This window comes from Haliotis rufescens, unplaced genomic scaffold, assembly GCF_023055435.1.
Source record: "Haliotis rufescens isolate VD_foot unplaced genomic scaffold, xgHalRufe1.0.p SCAF_3, whole genome shotgun sequence".
Taxonomy (NCBI): domain Eukaryota; kingdom Metazoa; phylum Mollusca; class Gastropoda; order Lepetellida; family Haliotidae; genus Haliotis; species Haliotis rufescens.
The window spans coordinates 58,999,917-59,026,975 of NW_025964001.1; the positions used below are offsets into that span (position 1 = coordinate 58,999,917).

Here is a 27,059-nt window from a genome sequence, read left to right on the forward strand (position 1 = left end):
AGATGTCCTGCGCCCTTGACGTATTGTAGAGGCAATGACGTTTACCCAGCGCACTGTTCTACAAAGGACCATGTAAAATAGCTCGTGCAATTTTTAAGCACAGACAGCTTGGCAGTTCTTGATTCTGGTTACACTTGTGTTCTATTCATAGTCAATTTTATCAAACGTGTAAAACGAAAGGAATCTCAGCTGCACAGTATCGCGAACCACATACACACGCCACTCCGACCGACATTATCCACTCCGAGATACATCCTACTAAATACATTAACTCTTGACATATACCAAACGCCATGGAATGACCTGTTCAAATAAATTTGTTAAACAAAGTATCTTTCTCTAATCACCCTGCCACTTCCAAGGCTATTAAACAGTCATCAATATCGTTGACTGGGGGAGAATCAGGAACCTGCAGCTGAGGAAAACGACCACCCCCTAGGGAACAATTGGCCGACCCTTGTGTAAACAAATAAATGGTTACAAATGGGCGATAACATTATGTTTACGAGGTGAGAGAGTTGTCAGGCGAGGGCAAACCACGGTGTCAGCTTCTCAACTCTACGACTATGGGTACTTGACTTTATCGCAATACAAATATGGGAAGTGTAGGGGGGTATCTCGTCTTACTAACAAACCGTCACTCTCGATAAATGACCAGTAATTATCTCGCCTGTATCTGTGGCGTATGGTGTCTCCATGTCAGGCGTCGGGAACAGGAGACGATGTGTGTACAACGATACTTACCAAGACTTACAATAACTAATTACAAACATATCACTTTCGTGGAATATACTCGTCTAAACCAAACAATCATCCATCGGGTGTTTATTCAAAAATATGGTCTTTAGATTTTTCCTTCTAAATCAGGGTTGCGGTGGTCATAATTATGGAGATGGACACAGCTAGATCAAAAGGCCAAAACATAGTCTATGAACTATTTTACAAGATAGCTAGACTTTTACTTGTTAAAATCTATACCGTTGTTTTAAAAAAAAATTAAATGCAGGTATTCGGCAGTTATGGTACTGGATTGCTAGAACCATTAAATTTAACTTTCTTATTAACTAGCTAGCCAGTTGTATATATGGTGAACTCTTAAATGGCTCATTCAATGATGACTTTGAAAACAAGAAAACGATTTTAAAAGTTGCCGGTATATGTGGACCTGCATTCGTGACCAACTCGTGCGTGTTATTCCGGGACAAGCCGAATAGCGACTCGTGCCCCTCTCATGGCCATTTTTGCGACCGGGTTCCGTCTTAGCGCAAACGGGCAAACCTAAAATAATTGTCAACTCGTCGCGTTATGGTTCACATATATTTCCCCATATATTATATATATTTCAGATGCAATTTAAAGCACACCGGGACATGCGGAATTATACAGTATGATTGAACACATTTAACTGTGCGTTGGGTATATTTTTAGATGCAAGACATACGTAAAATCAAAAATTATTTCTGAGGGATTCTTTGACGAAGAACTTGAAATCATACGCGCATTCTGATTGGTTTGTCGTATTTTCGGGCATAACATTCATCGATAGGGGGATGAGTCTTCTTGCAGGTTAACGAAAGGGGCGAGTGGTGACGACTGGTGGACCTGATGTCTCACATTGGGTTCACGTTCTTACCATCGACACAAGGTCCTTGCGATGGCCCTGTGATGCCACATAGGGTTTGTCTTACAATGGGTGAGTGAGTGAGTGAGTGGGTTTAACGCCGCCTTGGATAGTACAGTAAACTACGGTTATAACGAACTCAAAGGGACCACTAATTTTAGTTCGTTATAACCGTAGTTCGTTACAGGCAGATATATAGCATTTATACAACAAAAGGCCGGGACTAAAAAATCGTTATATCAGTCAGTTCGTTATAAGCGTGTTCGTTATAACCGTAGTTTACTGTATTACAGTGGTTCATGCGGTCAGCATATGGGGAATACTACCGAGGTCATGGAAGTGTTAAATGTTTACAATTTTATTAAATCCAGCATGGGTACGGTGGTGACAAACCTAGAAACATAATCAGATGAACAGGGATTCGAACAAAGGTTTCTTGCACGCCTAAGGGACGCAGCTATGGTAAACCTTTTTAAACCATGGATGTGCCATCAATATTTGCCTTCTTTTAACAGTCTACAAATGACATTTCAACTTTAAATCCACATTTTTTTAACAAAAAAAGAAGAAACTTAAGTTGCGAACATTGACGCGAGGACGCAGAATCTTGTAAAGCAAAGCTATCCATGTGCGGCCCAGGTAAACGGGAGCTTGCGATTGTTTTTAATGCCACAGCCAGCAATATTCTAGCTATATCCCCCTGACTTGCAAATAATCGAGTCTGGACCAGGCAAACCTGCGATGAAAAGAAATATCAACAGGTCATGCCATCAAGTCAGTGTGACACAAATCAACAATGCCATGATGTCTATCGGATCCCCATCCGAGTTGACAGGGATTCGGTGATGGAGGCCTGTTCTGGTCTGGAATCCCAACACGTGCTACTTAAAGATGGAAATCTATTCTTACGTCTTCGTAAATTCAACATTCTCTTCAAAATAACAGTCTGTCAATATTAATAGGAAATGCCACAAAACAAAGATGTGTAGAAAAAGAAATAAGGCGAGAAATTTTCCACATGGGTTTGGGATCACCTTGCCTTTTTGGGTGCACGTTTGGTTTGGTTTGTTTGTTTGTTGTTTAACGCTACACTCAGCAGTATTCCAGCTATATGACGGCGGTCTGTAAATAATCGAGTCTGGACCAGACAATCCAGTGATTGACGTCATGAGCATCGATCCACGCAATTGGGATCGATGACATGCATCAACCAAGTCAGCGAGCCTGACCACCCGTTAGTCTCCTCTTACGACAAGCATAGTCTCCTTTTACGGCACGCATGGGTTGCTGAAGACCTATTCTACCCCGGATCTTCACGGGTGCACGTAGCGGTCTTTAATTACGCGACCAACATGACAAATTAAAACTTCATTGGTCTCTGCCCACTCCCCGCCGCCATGATATGCAGACGTCGGCTATCTGTGCTTTGGCACATGTCCGTATCGGCTTGTCTGCAGCATGTCTGATAAGCCAAGCCAGACATACGAGGCGAGACAATTAGCACATAGTTACCTCAAGTGTGCGTTCCATCACAGGTACCACACACTCATTACGCCATAATGCAGGGTTCGGATGCAAAGTTTTGCAACGCCATAGGGCTATTAGGTTAGGTGAAATTGGGTTTAACGTCGCGTCCAAGATTATTGCACTTATATAGCGACGTGCATGTATGTGTGTGTGTGTGTGGATGCTTGTACTCTTCCGGACTGATGCCGATTTATAGTGCTAGCACTGAGATACCATGCCGCAGCTTAACATGAATACCCCACTCAGACACAGTATACTGACTCCGAGCCAACCAGTCTTTGGTTTAGCCCCTTAATGCCGAGCACCAGACAGGGTAACAACATTTACCATCTTTTAACGTCTTTTGGTATGACGCAGCCGGGAATCAAACCCCGAACCTTACCCTCTCTGGGCGGACGCTCTACCACAAGACCACGGAGGCGGTCGCCAGAAAGCTATTAGTGAGTGAGTGAGTTGGGTTTAACGCCGCTTTTAACAGTATTCCAGTTATATCACGGCGTGTCAGCTTAATGTGGGAGGAAAGCCCGAAGTGATGCAGGTCTCAGACGTTTACCACTTCGGTGAAACCCACGAGCACGGGTATGGTGCTGACAAACCTAGAAACATAATTGGGGCGAACCGGGATTCGAACCCACAATCATAGGTTTCTGGCGTGCCCAAGGGACGCAACCCTGCACAGCGAATCGCGGCGCCTTAGACGACTGGGCCACCCGTGCCCCCTCAGAAAGCTATTACTTCTCATCTCTGCCAAAAGCAGACACCCCCCCCACACCCCCTAAAAAAAAATACATATAAAGCTTACACGATCATGAATCATGTGATGACATCTAGTGTTCACGAAACGGGACCTCGTGTCCTGCCCTATTCTGCCATTCGTTGTGGGTTCTCAGCGTCCTAAGGTATTGTTAGATTTCTTGTGGTTTCTGGATGTGAAACAATTGCAAACGTTAGTCTGATACTAGACTAACACTTAGTCAATGAAAACATGTTTTAAAATATTTTTAAGAAATCTCTTCGGAAGAACCTTTCCTCTTCTGCTGTTTTCGATCTAGACTTGCCTAGGCTTTAGTTAAAAAATATAAATTCCACAGTCATGGTGCAGGACTAGACAGATACCCGATCCATGACACATACAATTTCAATATGGAATTAAGGAACGGTACATGGACCTTTAAAGCTCGTCTGGGCTGTCAGTTTTCTTTTTGAGCAACATATTCACAGAATTTAGTATATATTAAAACCGGTAAGAAATCCGAAAGATCGCATATAAGAATGTGTTTGATATCACAGTTAGTTTGGTTTTTATACACAAACACATAAATTCAAACAGCTTTCAGGCCGTATATAAATAACAGAAAAAAATAGGATTGGCATCAGTCTGTTACCGTTTTCAGCTGGGACGTGGAGCTCCTGGCCATATATAACCTATAGTATGTTGAAACGAGAAGGGTGTGCTGTAAAACACACCCGTCATTAAGATAAGATAGAGAATTTTTTTTACATATACTATACCTCCGTCGCTAGCGTATATGATATCTCCGTCATTGTAAAGAAACATTCCAAACCAAAATGTGACAAATTCATAGAAACGCTCCTGGTGGTCGGGTTTTATCATAATGTAGCCCATTAATCGGTTGTCTTGCAAACAGATGTGGGAGGCTTTCAACTTTTGTTTCACTGGGAAATATTATGGCCGTCTTTTACTGTTAAAATTTAAAAAATGCTGCCTTGGTTTTATGAAGGAATGTCCGAGGAACTCTCCGAAGGAGCCGAGGCCATTTTTTTAAAGGAATGGAGAGTTATGACGATATTCCCCTGGTTAAAACACAGCCCCTTTTATACTTTGTCAAAACATTCTCTTCTGAACCAGATCTATTTGTAGACTATTTGAACTGTGTGAATCGCCCTTGCGTGATGCACGCGGAATACGTTCTCTGCCACTGTTGCCGGTGTACCAAAATATTAAACAGATAATTTAACACCATACCGTCATGTGTCGACGTAGTTGAGGTCGACAATGAGACGTTGTCAAATCAAACGATGTGGGTTCGAACCCCGCATGCGGCAAATGTTTTCGGACAAAATTTGAAATCATTCACTTGTCAAAATATAAACAATATAGTTCCCTTTATTCCAAGCGCACATTACCGTATTCGACTTAATAAGCGCCCAGGGCGCTCTCAAAATTAGAATATTATTTTGGTGAAAAATAGTTGAGTTGAAATATAAATTTCGTGGTTTATGCTGACAGCCTGAAATGTTTATGTACGACAGATATATTTTTCCCGAATTTAATTGCCCATAATTAAGGGCGCATATAACACACGAGTGCGTATTATACGCGAATAAATAAGTCTTGTGTACATTAATCAATCGGAAGGGGTGCTAATTGGGATTGTTCACTAGCCAATATATAAGCAAATATCGCCGTGGGCGTTTATTAGAGCGGGGCGCTTATTACGTCGAATACGGTATTTGAAATGTTGTTTCAAAATAATGTATAACTGACAAAACAACTCTCCATTCCTTAAAAATAATGGAGCGTGGAACAATAAAATGACGTCACAGACGTATTTTAATGAGTCCTGATTCATGTCAAGAAAAGGCGCCACAAACAACAACAGAGTTACATATGTAAACATGCATTTTATTTATGTGTGTATAACCTCTTTATTTAAACAAATAAAAACAAAAGGAATCAACAAAACAATCCTGGGACAAAATGGCCCCCGTTGGCCTTATCACCCTGGCGGAGTGATACACGGTGGATCCTCGCCGTCAAAGGTCCGTCATCAGCTTCCAACTGCGCTCGCTTGAATGTGAAGATAACAATTCCACCTTCAAACAACAATCATCAAGTACGGATAATTCTGTGGGACGAGTGTTCATTAGTATTTAAGCTCTGTGACGTGAAGCATTTCGATTTCCATTGATGTTGTTCCGTCTTTCAGGAAGCCCGTAGTTCACAGAACGTGTTGAATAGGTTGACGGAATATCACTCATCCGGCTGCATTGAGGAAGTCGCTAAACGCTGCATATTGTAAACAAAGGCCTGTTATTTACAGCACAGGCAGAAGGATCACTTGATTCGCTTGAGAATTAATTATAGGTGTCAGATTTTATTTACATGCAATCCGCCCACTCCCACACGAATAGCCAAGTGATCTGAAGCTGTGCTACCATGCATTATCAAAGCCCCACTTTGTGGAACTGTAAATTGGGAAGGAATAGAGGGTTGTGACATGTTTAAATCATTAATCAGTAGAACATCATGTAATAGCCCATGGTTATACGTCCTAATAAAAAATACACGTTGTTTTGTCAACCGGACAGGTGTTTTTCATTGTGTGGGTTACTGACATACAATTTTCGTAGACCTGAAAAATCCCAAATAAAAATCAAACATGTTACACTTACTTCGACTTTTCGTAGATATGAAAAGAACTGATATGTCATATCCACAATGACTGGTCCTGAATGGTAAGACTCTTTTAACACATCTTTTAACACATCCCATCCCGTCTCATGGAAACAATTAATTTCTTTAGTGCAAGTTTGCGCTACCGTATTATAATACATGCATGGGGATTTTTTTAAATCGAAATAGAACAAGTCACCATTTTAACCCTTGTTTGATAGGTACGACAATGCCATTTCTAACTTCCCGAGTTCTTGAAAATAATGTGATTCGTTTGAATAGAAAGGTCATACAATGGCTTCATTTTTTCAGTAGCGAAAGGGACAATATAGTTACTGTGTGTATACATCTAAAAAAATATTCTTAATATTTATTCCTGAATAAAAAAAAATATGTGTCTGAAGGAAATGAGTTAAAATGTCAGAACAACCAGCAACTCAGCGAGGCCATCTTTGATATCCGACACATAGTCAGGAAGGAATGGGCCAACGATGTGAGAAACGATCTTGCGATTTATAAACCTGTCTTCTTCCATCTAGACACTTCCCTCCTCGCCATGTGATTCCTTTCAAGACAATACTCGCAGGAAACAATTCTAAACTCCATCAAACTTCTCTTTAACACTGTGCCAATCAGCTCTCAAATACCCGCGGTGAGTGTTATGGGTTTCGGCCAATGAGCTCCACGCATAAACAAAATGGCTGACGGTTTACTTTACGGTTGTCGTTATGGGCATTTCCTCGCCACCAGGCTAAACATGTGGCAAAATTAGCTGGGATTCGGTGTCGATATCACTCTCATTATCTGGAATTGTATTGCCTGCCATCAAGTCGCAGTTCAAGTTAGTGGGGCTATTTGCTTGAGTAGTTGATATCTATATAATCTTGTTTCCTCAAGTATTGTCAGGCATTGAACGTGGCATGACGTCACTTCCCGTGGCAAGAAGTTCGGAGTAATAAGCAGTGTAAACATCCCTTATATTTTAAGGAGAAATCTGCAAATGTGACACTTTACATTTTGACCAACAAAGAATAAAACGATTAAGCTGGTGTTGTTTAAGAAAGCATTGTCAAGCGCGGAAATATAACTTTCGGGAAAATGGTGAGGTGTGGTGCACAGCTTTCTGGGAAGGGTGGGGGTAGGGGTAAATTCGTTACGCAAAGTGTGCTCAGGAGTTTATACGTTCATAGCTCCAAAAAACGCGAGAAACATATTGAAGTCAATTCTTTAAAATAAATACAACAAAAGTAACTTCAAAGTCTGCGTAATAATTCAAAAACACAAAAAAATAGAGCCACACGGCTTTGTAGCTCACCTGATTTATGAAGTTGAAGTGGATTTCTGAGTGCGATTCTAGAGACACCACAGCTGGGATCATTCATATAAAGTTTCAGCTCCATTGTAAGTTCAGTGATGTACAAAATGCAATTACACCAGAAATACGGGGGAATGTGTCGGTCACAAGCTCGTGACCAAATAATAAAATAATCACACATGTAGGAATGGCTGTGTAGTAGGCTAAAATGACAGTTTCAATATTTTGACCAAATAATAAAATAATCACACATGGAGGAATGGCTGTGTAATAGGCTAAAATGACTGTTTCAATATTTTAGCCATGTTTCAAGTCGGATTGGGATTCTGTCAGCACATTTTGAGTTTCCACTCCATGGGCCTTGTCGTTCCAGAGCAGGTTTCCAAAATGCAGAACTAGAAAAACGGGGCTGGCTAAGTGATGTTCAAATCTTGATTAAAAAAATAAATAAATAAATAAATAAAAAATGACATTGTCAATGTGGCCGTCAGTCGAAATTCTGTATGCCCGTTTCAGAAACACCATAGCTATATTCATGCAGTGTCAGTTTCATAGGCCTTATAGTTTCAGAGATGTCGAAAATGTAAATTTAACGACTGACTGACGGACAACGCGATACGACATAAGCGCTCTTGACTTTCAGTCAGTGAGTGTTTATAAAGATATCGATTCTTAAAATAACAATTCCCCCACACTGTATTGAAATCCGCGAGCAAAGAAGCAAAATACATGTGCATGGGGAACCCAAAACCATTGGATCCAGTCATGAATAAGGGAAGCAACTATGCACAGCGGGGTGAATTTATCTCGGTTGCAAGAAATGTTATTTTTTGTTTCTGCTTGCAATTGATCATTGACTTGGTGTCAGTTCTTTTGCACTACCAGTACTGTTTATGCCAAAGTCTTTTGTATGGACACAGTTCAGCAGGTGGGTTGAGGGACTGTATGTCAGTCCAGCAGGTGGGTTGAGGGACTGTATGTAAGTCCAGCAGGTGGGTTGAGGGACTGTATGTCAGTCCAGCAGGTGGGTTGAGGGACTGTATGTCAGTCCAGCAGGTGGGTTGAGGGACTGTATGTCAGTCCAGCAGGTGGGTTGGGGGACTATGTACGTCCAGCAGGTGGGTTGAGGGACTGTATGTCAGTCCAGCAGGTGGGTTGAGGGACTGTATGTCAGTCCAGCAGGTGGGTTGAGGGACTGTATGTAAGTCCAGCAGGTGGGTTGAGGGACTGTATGTCAGTCCAGCAGGTGTGTTGAGGGACTGTATGTCAGTCCAGCAGGTGGGTTGGGGGACTATGTACGTCCAGCAGGTGGGTTGAGGGACTGTATGTCAGTCCAGCAGGTGGGTTGAGGGACTGTATGTAAGTCCAGCAGGTGGGTTGAGGGACTGTATGTAAGTCCAGCAGTAGGGTTGGTGATAAAAGTAATGTGTCTTGCAGGAAACCCACACGTACGCAGACATAAAAATCATGAAAATCAAAATGAAAACGCACCTTGGCCTTCTCTGACCAAGAAAGAAACCAGAGGGCGGCGTGTAGCTGCCCCAGCCCACCAAAATATTTCAAAAGGTTTTGGGTTTTTTATATGCTACTTGATGAACGTAATGGACATGTCAACAGGAAGGTATGTACACGTTGATCGATACTTACCTCAGTATGTAGCCAACAACTCGTTTCGGTTTCAAGCAAATCAACAGTGCAGTGCAAAGTGCATGGGCATCAAACCAAGATGTTGATTGTGTTTTCTCAAATGCATGTATTTCTATGAAGTCATGTAGTAGCAAAGAAAAACGGAAATAAAGGACACAACATTCCCGTTAGATCAAGCGTTTATTTAACAAATTCTTGTTTACTCGCATCCGAAACCGACACATCTAAATTGCGTTATCAAGCACGTCGAAAATAACATGTATTCCTGTTAAAAAATTGGAGCATAGTCTTTTCCCTTGTCTGTCTCTCAGGCCCAAGAGAAAAAAAAATAAAAAGGAGTCCAACTCAAGTCTAGAATGATGTCGCAAGTCTAGATTGCCTCAGCTCCAGGAAATTAAGGATTGTTCCGGGCTCCATTTGGATTTTATTATTTTTATTTTGTAGATATATTATTTAATAAGATAACTTTATTTCTGGAACTAAATGTCAGTCTATCTTTTCCCGTGCAACAGCAACAACAGTAATATATAATAATATAATATAATAATAATAACAGCGCGTGTTGTTGGTCATGTGCAACAGTGGGCATCATTGCCACAGTGTGAGTGGCTATTCAAACAAAGATCAAGGACAGACTGACGACTCAGGACCGACAGACGTGGTATGGTGTACACGACAATACGTGGGCGACCATGTCTACCTACATACTACACGTGGATGAGCCGATGTGCGTGCATAGTTCAAACAGTGGGTTCCTGGACATCCTAGACCTGTAAATGGCCTGTCTTGGTCCTTGTTAAATCTCTGACGATGCATGTGTTGTTTTTTTTCAAATTTGAAATGAGGTGGTTGTCACTAAAGACTAGACCTGGTGAATAAAGTGGATAGGATAGAAGCTCGTGTCCACATTCCCATAGAAAAGACATCGCAGCATGACTGGTAAGAACTGGAGCCCTGTCCTGTTGGAGAATACACCGGTAAAGTTCGACGCGACTCTTCTCTTTGGTAGTGGACTCGCACAATCTGGCATAATATCAACCATTTCTCGCACGGTGTTAAATGGTCGATGTGTATAATTTGCTGTTAAAAAGGAAGGTGACCATAAGTTTGATAGTGGATCCTGTTGCTTTAAACATTTTGGTTTGGGAAATCCCAAGCGCTTCCACTCCATGGATTCTTGTTTGCTCCCGGAACCAGAGTGATGGATCCAGGTCTCACCACCTGTCACAAGCCTGAAATGAAATCTTCTGGGTTTCGATTGTATCTGGTCACTTAAGTGAAACGCACGAACACAGGTGTGATGCTTACACACCTAGAAACGTAATCGAGGCGAACTGGGATTCGAACCCACGGCCACAGGTTTCTGGCGCGCCCAAGGAACGCAACTCTGCAAAGTGAATTACAGCGACATTTACGACTGGGCCAACCGTGCCCCCAACATTCTAGGAACCCATTGGGTACAGACCTTTGACACATGTAGCTGTTCATGAAGGATTGTTTCTGTTGTCCCATATGAATAGCCTGTTGTATCCATTCGTGACCAACTCCGGGACAAGCCGAGTAGCGACTCGTGCCCCTCTCGTGGCCATTTTTGCGACTGGGTTCCGTCTTCGCGCAAACGGGCATACCTAAAATAATTGTCAACTCGTGGCGTAATGGTTCACATGTATTTACCCATATATTATATATATTTCAGATGCTATTTAAAGCACGTCGGGACATGCGGAATTATACAGTAAGATTGAACACATTTAACTGTGCCTTGGGTATAGTTTGAGATGCAAGGCATATGTAAAATCAAAAAATATTTCTGAGGGATTCTTTGACGAAGAACTTGAAATCATACGCGCATTCGGATTGGTTTGTCGTATTTTCGCACATAACATTCATCGATAGGGGGACGAGTCTTCTTGCAGGTTACGGAAAGAGGCGATTGGTGACGAATGTGTTGTATCCTCTAACTCATGGAGTGTACTGCGCCAATTTGTTCAGTGCCAGGTTGTGGACAGCATCTGTATATTCTTTCGTGGTGCTCATCTTCCCTTCTCTCTCCCTACCATGCTGGAATTATTAAACGGGTGATGATCCCTCCGCTGCAACTTGCAGCGTTGCGTGGCGAAGTTGTGGACACTTTCAGACTCAAGAAAACTATTTCAAATAAAGCCCCCCATAAGAAATGCAACAATGTTGTTAACTAATCTGACTAATCGAGTACAATGGGTCACTGCAGGTCGTGACGGTGTTCTTATTGACCACCTTAACCACAGTCTATGATTACGGCAGTCGCAATGTTGAATCCAGTTTGTCGCGTCCAGTACCTAAACCAACATGCATTGAACAATGACCAGCATAATCCTTTGGACTTCTCCCATACACAAATTATGCGAGTGTACGTTGGCTTTGAAGGTTAACAAACTCATCTGTCCGATTGTCTTGGGAATTCGAAATTACGAGATTGTCCTGTTGATACGCGTGTCTTCAAGAGAGCGATTCAGGTCAGGATTCAAGAGAAGGCGGCAAGTGGACTGCGAATCATCAAAGAACAAAGATATTCGTTTCACTGATATTTCACTATCGGTGCATCGTAACTGATTGTTCCAACCAAGGACAATATCAGATACAGACATCAAAATATAAGTGTCAAGGTGCATACATAGGTGTATGTAGTACAGCATTCGGGATAAAGATGGCATTAGTTGATAACTGAAAGCATATACATTGCTGATAGAACACCTTTGTGCAACACGATGCACATTCCAAGCCAAGTTCGGATGATACCGGTGTACGCGAAGCTCGGTTCTAACGGTCGCAGAAAACCGCATGGTGTGCGCACACATATATACTACATATAAACCGAGAGTACAGAAGCCTTAACTTTCAGACAATATTAAATATGACAGTGCAATAAAACAAACTTTTCAAGTAATACTTGACCAGAGAGTTCTAGCACCTCTGAAGTAAAGATCTTGAGTTCAGTACTGAGGGATGTTCCAACCGGTAGGGTAACAAAACCAACCTTGCTACTCAATTCAGCATAGCGAACTAAATGGCCATGTCATCCTATTTACATGAGCTGCAATTCTGATTGAGCTACCTATCTGGAACCTGGATTGACCACAGGTGCCATGCATACAATACTTACACGTGCAGATGCTGGAAGGGTCCTCTGTGATTCCTGAAACTTTATATCAACAATTCTACCGTTCTTTCAATACATGTTTATTGACCAGACGAATGACTACAATTTGGCGACGAATTAACATGAAAAACATAAAAGTGACACAGTTATAAAACAACAAGCATGAACGAATTCCTAATGCAGACATCTGATATTCCTTGTTTATGTAATCACTACAGGATGATATCCACCAGTCCTAGATACTTCAACAGCTGCATCACTCGTCTGTATATACACACACACACACACGTGGTGGCTGGGAAAATACTGTACTTCAAAACACTGACAAATACTATATATGATCACTTCTACGTGGACCTAATGAAAAGTATTCTATTCAGGTATGTTCTGTATGAGTAAACATAATTTTACACCTTCTTTCAGCAATATTCTAGCAATATCACAAAAGGGCTTCACACATTGTACCCTTCAAACCTGGGACTTCCTCCTGATGAAATTGAGTGAAGGTGGTTAGAGCAAGCTATTAATCTGCATGTAAAAGTATTATACTTACACCAAATTGTAATCTTACATTAAAACACTAAGGAAATGTTAAAAAGACCCATTCCTGTGTGACAGGCCATACGGGTATTACTTAAAACATACATGCATGTCAATTAGGGGTTTTCACGGTCACAAATCATGTCAACTGCAGATGTTCCCACATTGTCAGCAGTGTACGTAGCACAAGACAAGACCTTCCAATTACATGCGGTATTTACAAGTTGGGGCAATTTTTATAAAGATGTGGACACATAAAAATCATGAGACATTCTTCAAGCTCAAAGAATGATGAAACCTTAAAGAAAAAATATTTACAACACACCATGTACAACGGAACAGTGAATATATGTTGTTCTGAACTGTTACAATATCCTGGTCGGCATCTCCTCAAGACTGTTGTGTCAAGCCTGGTGGTCACTCCTGGATGCCCTCTGATGGCCGTGACAATCAAATGGTTCTTCTTTACTGCACAACAATGACCATACACAACAGCTGCAGCAGCAACATAAAAACAGACTACAGTACAACAACAAATCTACAAGCTTTAATGCAAAAGCAAGGCTGTTCTCTTCTGGGGAGCCTCATGATGAGGCTGCAAGATCGTGAGAGGAAGTGTACATCCATGGTGAAAGAAATCATGCACTCAGTATTTACAAAGCATGCACTCATTCAAACATATCTTAAACTTTATTCATCTTAAAACAAGAAATGACATCTTTGACCACATGAACTAAAATCTATTTTGTATTTGTGTAAACCAATACAGAGATGGCTCATGGTTGTAAATATGTGTGTCTTCCATCAGAAGCTCTGCCATGCTTCTGGAGGATCAGCTCATGGACATACAAATCTTTGCCATAATATAGCAGGATCATGTGGTGGGAACATGGCCTTGAAATTTCCTCATCCTATCAACATGGCTGAATACTAAAGCTTGTCAACAGAAGAGCAGATGACCATTCCCAGGAAGGCTTGTAGGCTGTTCTCGTCCACACGGCACTGTCGCTGTATTGGTGGCTCTGTTGGAAGTCCTCTGCAAATGCAAATGCCCAGAGATCTTGTGACCTTTTTGTTGACCTCACCCCCATGGGGAAATCAGGAGTCTGTTCCTATTGATCAACATTCTTCTTCCATCCTCCACAAGTATTGTCAAGACCTCATGATGTTGTCTTGGATGTTTTCCAGAGATGCTGACGGGTCTCTCATATGCTGTTGATTCACCCACAGTCCATCTCTCACACTGAACAAGCTCAGCCAGGAAGACTTCTCTGCAAAAGATTAGCAAGACACACAATATCAGTGACTTAGTCTGACTTTGAACAACCTTCCCTTGAACATAGATGACTTGATATCATATTGTAATCCATCACTGGTAACACTCATTTACAGAACAGAAACCTAGCAATAGGAATGCTACATGGGAGATTATGAGTTTTTGTTCACCACAGTCAGCAATATCTCAACAATATTATGAATAATCATGAATGGACAAACGAGTGCCTGATGGCATGAACAATAGGACACTATCAGCCAAGTCACATAGCCTGTCCACTAGATCCATGTCTTTTGGTTTGTTTGTTTGTTATTTAACACCACACTCAGCAATATTCCAGCTATATGATGATGACCTGTAAATAACACCGTTCGGACCAGACAATCCAGCGACCGACATCATGAGCATCGATCCACGCAATTGGCATTTGATGACATGCATCAACCAAATCAGTGAGCCTGACCACCCTATACCGTTATTTGCCTTGTACGACAAGCACAGTCACTTTTTACGGCAAGCTTTGGTTGCTGAAGACCTATTCTTACCCGGATCTTCACGGGTCACTAACAAGAATTGGATGCTGGAGACTAATTATTCTCCTCACTTCCCAAGTGACATCCAGGTTATGATACGGTAAGCCAAGTTTGTTTGTTTGTGATTTAACACCACTCAGCAATAATCCAGATATATGAAGGCGATCAGTAAAAAAAGAGTTAGACCAGACAATCCAGTGGTTGATATCATCAGCATCATTCCACGGAATGGGGATACAATGACATTCATCAGTGTTCAAGAATATTCATGTTCAATTTGAAGACCCTGATGCAGAGTTGAAATGTTTCATATCAGACCACATTGTACTTCCATCATTGTTTGGTTGGTTTGTTGTTTAACACCACACTCAGCAATATTCCAGCTATATGACAGCAGTCTGTAAATAATTGAGTCTGGACCAGACAATCCAGTAATTAATATCATGAATACGATCCACGCAATTGGGATCGATGACATGCATCAACCAAGTCAGCGAGCCTGACCAACCAATCCCGTCAGTCGCCTCTTACGACAAGCATGGGTTGCTGAAGACCTATTCTACCCCCCGATCTTCATGGGTCTCCAGGGGCGGTCGGGTAGCCTAGTGGTTAAAGCGTTCGCTCGTCACGCCGAAGACCCGGGTTCGATTCCCGACATGGGTACAATGTGTGAAGCCCATTTCTGGTGTCCCCCGCCTTGATATTGCTGGAATATTGCTGAAAGCGGCGTAAAACCATATTCACGCACTCACTCATGGGTCTCCACCATTGCAATGTGTAATGGAATGTCCAATATTCCATCTTCCATCTCAAAACAGACCTATTTATTTCTAGTTTTATCATTGCTCTATCTCTACTGTTAACTAAAACAAGACCTTAGTTTCTTCCAGTTGTTAAAAGCATCTAGCATAAGGACAAAGACTTCTTACATGGTCACATGGGAACAAAGTAAAACATCTATCTAAAAGATACTATAGCTAATGAAAGAAAAGAGAAGTAAAAGTCAAGCTTCCTTAATAAAAATTGTAATTGCATTCTCAAAAAGCTAATTTGGTGATAACCTCCAGTGTAGACATGTGAGCGATACAGATGAACATCAAAGAGGAGGGAATAAAACCACATAGCCACAAACATCCCATCTCTTCATAATGGGTCCTCGGCACTTTCTTATAATCAATTAATGTTGTGGGCAATCGTCTTGACATCAGCAGATAGAAGTATCAACTTCCACAGGATAAGCTCCCAACATCACAGGCACAGCCCCTCCACCTACCTACTTACATATGTAAACACTAGAATGAAATATAGGACCTGTGACTTGCTGGGAAACACCAAACCCTGCAAAGAGCTTTGTAAGTAGCTGTGTGCCTATAAATTCAAGTGGTATTACTCATGAGGTCGTCTCCACAATCTGCGGCTTTGAGTTTCTGCAGGCTAGACTTGAGAAGACCGATGGAGACCGCTATGTCAGAGGACGCATGCTTTGGTTACAAACTCATTAATTCTTGTGCTTGATAAAGTGGGAATTTCCCACTTACTAGACTGAGAGTGACTTAGTAATTATGCATTAATTGTACAGGTGTGGTGGAAGGTGCTTGTTGTTATGAATAATGCCTGGCATGTATAGGGAAACTACACATTTCAATCTCATTAAAATCAGATCTTAGTTCTCGCTTCCGCTAAACAAAGATCTGTGGACATCCCATTAGGGGTCACGTCAGAACGACCTTTCATCTGACCAATCAGAGCGTCGCTTACCAGATCATGAAAGTGACAGTCGGAATGTGATTTCTAATCGTGCAGCCTTGAAAACATTAAAACAGGGTATTCCGCAAATATTTAAGCGAGAATTTGTCAAAATATGTTTTGAAGCGTAGTCGCCAATTTGAAATTAGTGCCGTAAAGCATGAGAAAGCTGCCTCCTGATTGGCTAATGTCGACTTCTTGACAGTAATTCCATTGGTCGGTCAGAGTTTGCAAAAGGTCCGTCTGACGTGACCCGTAATGGGATGTCCTCAGATCTTTGTTTAGCGGCAGCGAGAAGATCTGATTTTAATGAGATTGCTATACGTTTTGAATTCAAGTAAAGGCACCTTCAGGACATGCACCCGATTTACACGAATTATTTGATTACTTGACCTGCTTCTTTTCTTAACATGGAGTAATGTGAAACCCCATTTGTCCGGAAACTCTGACACTGCACGATAACTGTTGTGAGTATTTATATATGATAATGTGGACACAACTACCCATGATTCACTGCTCAGGAAATGTATCCATCTGGACGATTCCGCTGAGAATGTTCTGTTCACAGGTCTAAAGGGTGTCATCCATATTAATATTATTATTATTATTATTATTATTATTCTATTATTATCATTATTATGTACAGATTAAAATAAAATATGAAGCAAAGAGTGTTTGGCCGATCCTGGCAGTTTTTTTATATATCATCATCATCATCATCATCATTACAAAACACATAGATAACACTTATATTATCTGAAAAAAATTAATCCACAAATTTTTCAGTTATTTTCTTTTTACAAAATATATATTGAGATAAAAATGGTATAGCAAAAGAGCAACCAAGTCAAATGACAGGTTGGTTTAACTTGTTAAAAAGCTTGTCAGTGCTCCAAGCTATCCAGATCCAATTTACAATCAGCAGAAATGTGTATGCAGCAGTCCGAGTGCCCAATTAAACAGTCCCCAGTGTCCTCGATACCTCTTGACTTAGTTACACCACTCTAATTACAAGTGGGAACCCAATGGCAACCAACTTGGCCCACTCTCTGTTTGAAAAGATGTCTAATTTATGGAGGTCTGCACAGATTGTTTCTTCCAAAATACTCCGAGGTTTGTGAGATAGGGGCGCTGTGTATATAGAAGCCATGTAGCTAGGGCTATCAACCCATCTCACATCACATTAATGGTAATAGAGACTGATTTCAACCCAATCTGCTTAGCTTTATGTAGTGAAGGGCCAATTCCAGCGGCAGATCCGCTGATATCTGCCGATGACTAACTCACTCATACATTCTCTGCCACATGCAAACACATTTGAAATTTCTCATTTCACAATCCTTCATTGGATGGGAAAAAATCCATTTAATTGAGAAATTTATTTGGGTGGTCCACCTTGGCACTTGGATTTATCCAATATATTAAGCGTAAAAGAGCATGCTGGTTCACATCCATCGTCGCTTCAACAAACGCAGGGCTGGCAGAGGCAGGGGAGGTAAGATCCCGAGAGAGGGAGGGAGGGAGGGAGGTAAGAATCCGAGGGAGGGAGGGATGTAGGATAAAGCCTCGATTGTATCACCAGCTCGCAATTGCTTAGCTCACCTTGCAGATAGCTTCGTGGGCCACTCTTGTACATATGACTCCAGGAAATTGTGGTTTTAGAAAAGTGGCATCTCTATCAATGTTTACGTTTGGAAGTGCAACATAAGTAACCGCACACCAACATTTTCAAATACTGTCTCCTACAGCATCTTTGTAGTAGGTGATAGCGCTGGCTGTGTGAGTGACAAGAAGCTATCTGCCGCCTCCACACTCGCTAGTAACCCTGGCTGGATATACAATGTGGGTGGTGTCTTCGCATGCTGACACACGTGTTTAAACACTTACGTATAACAAGATAGCGACAACTTTAGAGAGGCCATTTACACTTTTAAACACTTTATAGAAATAGACACAATATGTCAGGTTTATATAAATACTGATTATCATGAGAAAATATGAGGGAATTTCGGAATGATGTGACCTAGGATTCCCTTCAAATTGGTTGAACATAAACTTGGCTGCCTTATCATGCAGGGAATCTGCATGCAGGCCAGGCAAAGGCTCATTAATTGCATGAGGTGTAAACAATAGCGTGACACTAGACCCAGTGTCATCTCGCGCTGAGACATGAGCATGAAAATATCCCCAAAGCTTTCCCATTTGGATATGCCCTCACTGTCCGCATCTCAGTTAAAACATTCATATTCCTTCTGAAAGATCGAAAAATAGGTCAAACAAAATTTCACAAAAAAACCCAATAAAGATCATTGCGTTTTAACATAGACGTGTGTGTTGAACATTGTGCCAATGTTATCTTTATCAAAGGGTAACATGAACACTGTTGTTATTGTGACGTAACGTCCAAATGGCAGGGAAAAGCGTGATAACAGGGATATGCATCTAGAGCTGCATGAGATCAACCTGCTTGTTTAACACATGCTTCAGACAACTAGTGCTATCTGTCTTTAAAGGTGACTGTTTCACATGCTAGATAAAACACATAAGCGCTGTTGAGTGATGAATGTGTGATGTGTATACATTCTGATACAGGGGTCGGGATAACAAGGACCGCTGCTGTGCTCAAACACACCAAACTTGGTGATGTTTCAGTGGAGGTCGGGATACCATGTCGGTGAAGGAACATACTCTTGCACTTTAACAAAGGACAAGCACATACTTGAATGTGATGTTTCAGGGAATATACACTTTAACGAAGGACAAGCACATACTTGAATGTGATGTTTCAGGGTATATGCACTTTAACAATGGACAAGCACATCCTTGTATGTGATGTTTCAGGGTATATACACTTTAACAATGGACAAGCACATCCTTGTATGTGATGTTTCAGGGAATATACACTTTAACAATGAACAAGCACATCCTTGAAGGTCATGTTTCAGAGTATATGCACTTTAACAATGGACAAGCACATCCTTGAATGTGATGTTTCAGGGCATATGCACTTTAACAATGAACAAGCACATCCTTGAATGGGATGTTTCAGGGTATATGCACTTTAACAATGAACAAGCACATCCTTGAATGGGATGTTTCAGGGTATATGCACTTTAACAATGAACAAGCACATCCTTGAATGGGATGTTTCAGGGAATATACACGTTAACGAAGGAAAAGCACATCCTTGTATGTGATGTTTCAGGGAATATACACTTTAACAATGAACAAGTACATCCTTGCATGTGATGTTTCAGGGAATATATACACTTTAACAATGAACAAGCACATCTTTAAAACAGATTCAATATGAGCCAGTGTAGCATGCACACACACACTTTACTGTTCATTTCTGATTTTCTTCACTCAGTTGCAAAATTTTGTTTCAAACAAGGAAAAGCTCATCTGTATAATAAGTCTTTATTTGTGTACAGTCGTCACCCTGGGGCCCCCACTTTGGCACCTCCACTTTTGGCCCTTCACTTTGGGAGCCCCACTTTGGCATCCCCTCTATGGGACCCCAACTTTGGGACCTCCACTTTGGCACCCCCATTTTGGCACCCCCACTATGGGACCCCTACTATGGGACCCCCACTTTGGGACCTCCACTTTGGCACCCCTCTATGGGAGCCCCATTTTGGCACCCCTCTATGGGACCCCCACTTTGGGAGCCCCACTTTGGCACCCCCAATATGGGACCACTATGGGACCACTATGGGACTACCACTTCAGGACCTCCACAAGCATGACCTAAAATCTCCTGGAACAGAAAGGCCAAGGTAAATCCCTGGCCACAATTGTAAGCATGTTATCACGTTTTGCAGACTAAGCCTGAGATGAGGGTGGGGTATTGATGTAAGTATATCTACATCTGATGAAGGTGACTGATCTCTCTGAAGATGTAGAGAACAGGGAGAAGTGTGATTGAGAGGCAGGGGAACAATGACCTTCTCAGTTCAGTCACAACCATCACTTGGTCAAGCCTTGAGCTGATGTATAACTCAGTCCAGCAAATGTTCACAAATTATATTCCCGAGGTAAATCATTTCATTAAAATTATATCCACATACAACATGTGGGCAAGACAACATGAAAGGGCAAAAGAATTTGTTTTTAAACAAAAAACAACAACATTTTGTTGATTAAAGTCTACAAACATCATGACTCACTGTTAAAAAAATGGTGAAATATTGGTATTTTGTCAGTGAATCCTTTATTAAAAAAAGAAAATATATTCGCCAGTTAAACAAACTAAAACAAGGGTATTCATAAAACACCACTGGTTCTACCCACAAAAGCCTCTTGTGCATGTTATCTGTGAGCGTCTTGAAGACCCCTAATACAATTGACCATTAGCCTTGTTAGATATGTGGGGGAAAGTTGGGCTCCAATTGCATGCAAATAGCCCTGGATAGCATCAGCGGAGTGGATCTGTGAAACACAAGCTGTTGATACACCCAGCCTTTAGAGATACCCAAAGTTCTACAGATAATTCCATGTCCCTTTATCACCACTCATAATTATGATGTTGGCAGTTCCACGCTGACACTGAGGATAGGTTACACTTTTAATGAGGAGAAATGCTTGTTCATTGAAGTGTTGTGTCACTCATTGAAAACAATTTGCTATCTCTGTCTGAAAAACTAAATTATGATTCATCATGATGATGGAAACATAAAATGAATCCAAGATGGACAACCTATGCGATAAGTCTGTGAACTGTTTTACTTCATATTTGGAAAAAAGTCAGCACATATGTTTAACTACATCCACATTTTTATGTGGGTGTTAGTGTGGTCATGGCAAAATTGTCATGGTTTCAAGATATCCATAGGTGTTAAGCTCGTATAAAGGTCTGCAAGATTACGTAAATATGTGCACACAGTCCAAGGATAATTCTGGTCATATCATGACCAAGAATTGGTTGACTGCCCACGTCACTTTTCACCTGACCTCATTGCCGGCCCACATCATTGTCACCTGACCTCATTGCCGGCCCACATCATTGTCACCTGACCTCATTGCCGGCCCACATCATTGTCACCTGACATTGCCGGCCCACATCATTGTCACCTGACCTCATTGCCGGCCCACATCATTGTCACCTGACCTCATTGCCGGCCCACATCATTGTCACCTGACCTCATTGCCGGCCCACATCATTGTCACCTGACCTCATTGCCGGCCCACATCATTGTCACCTGACCTCATTGCCGGCCCACATCACTGTCACCTGACCTCATTGCCGGCCCACATCATTGTCACCTGACCTCATTGCCGGCCCACATCATTGTCACCTGACCTCATTGCCGGCCCACATCATTGTCACCTGACCTCATTGCCGGCCCACATCACTGTCACCTGACCTCATTGCCGGCCCACATCATTGTCACCTGACCTCATTGCCGGCCCACATCATTGTCACCTGACCTCATTGCCGGCCCACATCATTGTCACCTGACCTCATTGCCGGCCCACATCATTGTCACCTGACCTCATCATGCCACTCATGATACCAACTTTATCATCCCCAAACTCATGGTCCCCCAGACCTAATGATCCCAACTGCAACCTAACCTAATTTCCTCATCTGCCCAGCCCATTTCTTGTACATATAAACTCTTTATTTGCATAATATATGTTATTATTAACATGAAATGTACACTTTATGTGAGGAGAAGATCAAGTAAGTGACACACCTTTGTCCAATCCTATTGACTTTGTCAATAAATGAAGTCTAAATCAAATCAAATCAACACAAACTCACACAAGTAGAGACTCTCACTCCCTGTGGACAAAGTCGGACTTATACCTACTCCAGTCCCAACACTGACGCAGAGAAAGGGGATGAAATACTTCAGTGTTAGTTCGGGACAAACATTAAAACACTGCCCACCGGCCAGGCATCACAGCTGACATGAAGGACGACCAACACACTTAGTATAGGCCTTTCCTTCTGATGTGAATAGTTTATCATCTACTCTAATGTCCTATGGCCTGGACACTGAGATTGTCCCGAAATGTCTGTACCATATACATCTTCTGTGACTATCAGTTACAGTGTACTTGTTTAATATTCAACAATGAAGGAAGCCAGTTCAATGAATGTCAACATGAGAAATCGGGGTAGCTACCTTTAACAGCTTAAAAGTATTTTGTTTGATTCAGTGCCCTATGAGCAAAGTCATCATCTGTGATTCTCTCCCAGTCTCGCTGCGTCTGGCCAACGATAAACCCTATCTCGCGCCTTCGACTCTGATGCTGACGTTCCTCTACATCTGCCCACCGAACCTGCAACGGCAGAAAACTTGCTCATAGACATCGCCAAACAATGCATCAAGGACAAGATCAAACTTAAACTTGTATGCTGAGGTCATTACTCTCAAGGAACATATTGTAAAACCGAGATGTAATTTCAAAACAAGGAAGAATGTTTGGAAAAAATCCTTTTTCAGTTTACGACATGCATGGTTTCTTTTCCAGAATAATGATTTCAATTAACAGTGAAATTTACAATATTTATAAGTCTGTTTAGGTTGAATGAAACAACCAGGTCCCCATTATTGATAAGCTTGTAAGAGTTACTTCCCCTTACAAAAAACGCCTTCAACTGAGTAGACATTCGTAGGAAGTGCTAATTTCTTTTTATTCATACAATGTAATCTATCTATACTTGCAATAAAAGAAGGAAATATAAATTGAATATCAATATTAATATTCGGGAATAATATCAATATTTGTTGCACGCAGTCGAAGAAATTGTTCACAGATTTCTCAGAATAACCACTCACCCTCTTTTTGCCCGGTTCGGACATACGATTAAAATAGTCCAGTTGTAGATAGTCATCTAGACTCTGGGGAGACGGACTCCTCTTCCTCTTGTTGAGACGGAGGCCGTCAAGCTTGTCTGAAACACAACATGGTCACTGTTGGTATGTCTGTTGTACATCATTACACAGTGTGTGTATCAGTGTCACACCAGTTTCAACAGTTATTGAACATTATATCACTGTGTGTCAGCTTGTGGCAGCAACCCCACAACTCAGGGCCACAAAGTAATCAGAGTTCTAAGATGACAGTAACTCCCATACATTAACATAGAGTTTTGATGATGAAACCCATGAGCACATGACCAAGGATCACACTTGGGTGTCTCAGGGTTCCACAGAGTAAGAAGCACACTTGGATGTCTCAGGGTTCCACAGAGTAAGAAGCACACTTGGGTGTCTCAGGGTTCCACAGAGTAAGAAGCACACTTGGGTGTCTCAGGGTTCCACAGGGTAAGAAGCACACTTGGGTGTCTCAGGGTTCCACAGAGTAAGAAGCATACTTGGATGTCTCAGGGTTCAACAGACCAAAATCTCTACCCAGTCCCAATGTGAATCCAGGTACACCTGGGTTTTGATCATGAATTTGTTAACCAGAAGGTTGCCAGTATGAACCAGAAGGTTGCCAGTATGAACCAAAAGACTGCCAGTATGAACCAGAATAATGCCAGTATGAACCAAAAGACTGCCAGTATGAACCAGAAGACTGCCAGGACAAACCAGAAGGTTGCCAGTATGAACCAGAAGACTGCCAGTATGAACCAGAAGGTTGCCAGTATGAACCAGAAGACTGCCAGTATGAACCAGAAGACTGCCAGTATCAACCAGAAGACTGCCAGTATGAACCAGAAGGTTGCCAGTATGAACCAGAAGACTGCCAATACAAACCAGAAGTCTGCCAGTATGAACAAGAAGACTGCCAGTATGAACCAGAAGCCTGCCAATATAAACCAGAAGACTGCCAGTATGAACCAGAAGACTGCCAGTATGAACCAGAAGCCTGCCAATATAAACCAGAAGACTGCCAGTATGAACCAAAAGACTGCCAGTATGAACCAGAACACTGCCAATACAAACCAGAAGACTGCCAGTATGAACCAGAAGACTGCCAGTATGAACCAGAAGGTTGCCAGTATCAACCAGAAGACTGCCAGTATGAACCAGAACACTGCCAATACAAACCAGAAGACTGCCAGTATGAACCAGAAGACTGCCAATACGAACCAGAAGACTGCCAGTATCAACCAGAAGACTGCCAGTATGAACCAGAAGGTTGCCAGTACAAACCAGAACACTGCCAATACAAACCAGAAGACTGCCAATATAAACCAGAAGACTGCCAGTACAAACCAGGAAACTGCCAGTATGAATCAGAAGACTGCCAGTATGAACCAGAAGACGGCCAGTATGAACCAGCAGACTGCCAGTATGAACCAGAACACTGCCAATACAAACCAGAAGACTGCCAGTACAAACCAGGAAACTGCAAGTACGAACCAGAAGACTGCCAGTTTTAACCATCTAAGTACGCAGCCAATCAATACTGCATAGCATAAAGTTCAAAAAGCGAGTTGACAAATCTCTATGAAGGTACTGACATCTAAAGCATTGCTGATCAACATCTGAGGGTATTACAAGAGTAAAATACACACTGTCAGTCTCACACACTGCTCTCAATACCACTCACCTAACTGTTCCTCTGATGCTTCGATCTCCCATTTGGACTTCTGGTAGACCTGGAGAACAGACAGGTGGACATGGGTTAGCTACAGTTACACGCACAACCAGAGAGAGAAGTGTAGGAGCCAGTGTGTGCTGATCCACTATACGTCAAATGCAGCTCAACTCTGTGAACTCCACACACAACAATCTTGTGTTGGAACCAAAATTCCGTCTTGCGTGTCTCCGTGGTGTCTGAAAATGGGATCGTCTTTTCCTGCCTGCATCATGGATAGAGATCCGCTATTTTGCCTTTTACGACCAACGGAATCCGTTTCGGCATATAATCAAGATTGATTATTCTCTGGCACTGACATTTTATATTTATAAAATTCTATCTACAACTTATGTAAGATGTTTGGAAATTAAATATTAGGTCTACCATGTCTTGGCGTCAAGACATTTTCTGATATCAAACCTTCTTGGCTGAAGCTGAACATGCTCAATAAACATAAATTATACATAACTACAAAAAAGCAAATTATTTTCAGTATGCAATGATAAGTTTCATCAGGTGAGTGAGTGAGTATTATTTTACGCTGCTTGTAGCAGTACTCCAGGAATATGTAAAAGGGAAGAATGTATCAGTAAATAAATATAATGATAAAACGTTAGGTTTGAATGTTCCAGTATTAGCCTTTGATGATGCTAGGGTGCAGCTGCATTGCACACAAGCGTTCTTGATGCGTATGTATACAGCATTTCACTGCATACAAAATATTGCATCCTAATAGTAACGCATAAAAATTAAGAATGGATTCAAATAATATCCACAGTGAATCCCATTGGAAGTGAAACAACATAGAGGTTGGAATGATTGAAACAAATTAAATTGAAGCAGGTACGAAAGACTTACGATGTATTTCTGATAAGAAATATGACAATGTTCAGACAGTTTACTGCAATATACTACAGCTATATAAATCATAATGGGGGCTTGTAAATATTCGAGTCTGGACCAGACAACCCAGTGATTGATATAGTCATGCCACAGGGGTAGGATCACACCATCAACCAACTCACTGAGCTAGACCACCAAACATCTGATCACTTCTTATAACCAGCAAAGATTGTTGGGGACCAACTTCATCCCTGAATACCCACAGGGAACAGACCAAGGTAAATCCCTGATATATAATATTAGGTGCAAGTAAGTAAGGGGCGTGAACCCCTTTTAATCCAGACTTCTTCAGTTTGAAAACTTTGGAACTCTTTGTTCATGAACAACAGAAATTCTGGCAGCACACACACCTTTATATGGGGAAAACAAGTAGTAGCCAAGGCCGTAGTTAACTTTTTTGGACAGGGGGGGCAAATATTTGTACAAGTATCACTTGTCCCCAACTTGATTCAAATAAAACTGTTTCTATGAAAAATCTAGGGGGGCAACTGCGCCCCCTGCCCCCCGGCTGGCTACGGCACTGGTAGCATAACGACAGGGTCCCCACGCAACATGGTTTACATCCAAAATACCTGACCATAGGCTCAATGGGTTATACTTGACTCAATATATTTATCAGTCAATTGGTTTCTGGGGACTCTACCAGAAATTATTTATTTTTCAATGTTTCAATCAACAGAATGTTAATGATTTTATTTATTTTTATATTCTGTAGACTGGATATAAAACTCAAACAGGATTCTCCTAACTGTGCTCATGACTCAAATGTAGTGAGTCATGATGACTCCCCGTTTCCACAGCACCGACAAACTGTGACATGCTGTGACAGCACTTTTCATTTTGGTATGAT

At 41.6% G+C, this 27,059-nt stretch overlaps 1 protein-coding gene across 6 annotated transcripts in view; it reads right to left on the reverse strand.

Annotated features, from left to right (window-relative positions):
- Nucleotides 1-12,731: 12,731 nt before the first annotated feature.
- Nucleotides 12,732-27,059, reverse strand: part of LOC124151106 (YLP motif-containing protein 1-like) — a 60,872-nt gene continuing 46,544 nt past the window's right edge. For all 6 annotated transcript variants that reach the window (XM_048403166.1, XM_048403165.1, XM_048403167.1 and 3 more), the window contains 4 exons: nucleotides 25,277-25,325; nucleotides 23,554-23,669; nucleotides 22,897-23,053; nucleotides 12,732-14,478 (listed from right to left, as the gene is read on the reverse strand). In XM_048403166.1, coding sequence (XP_048259123.1) covers nucleotides 22,907-23,053; nucleotides 23,554-23,669; nucleotides 25,277-25,325 — 312 coding nt within the window. In that variant the 3' untranslated portion in view covers nucleotides 12,732-14,478; nucleotides 22,897-22,906. The remainder of the gene's footprint in view (nucleotides 14,479-22,896; nucleotides 23,054-23,553; nucleotides 23,670-25,276; nucleotides 25,326-27,059) is intronic.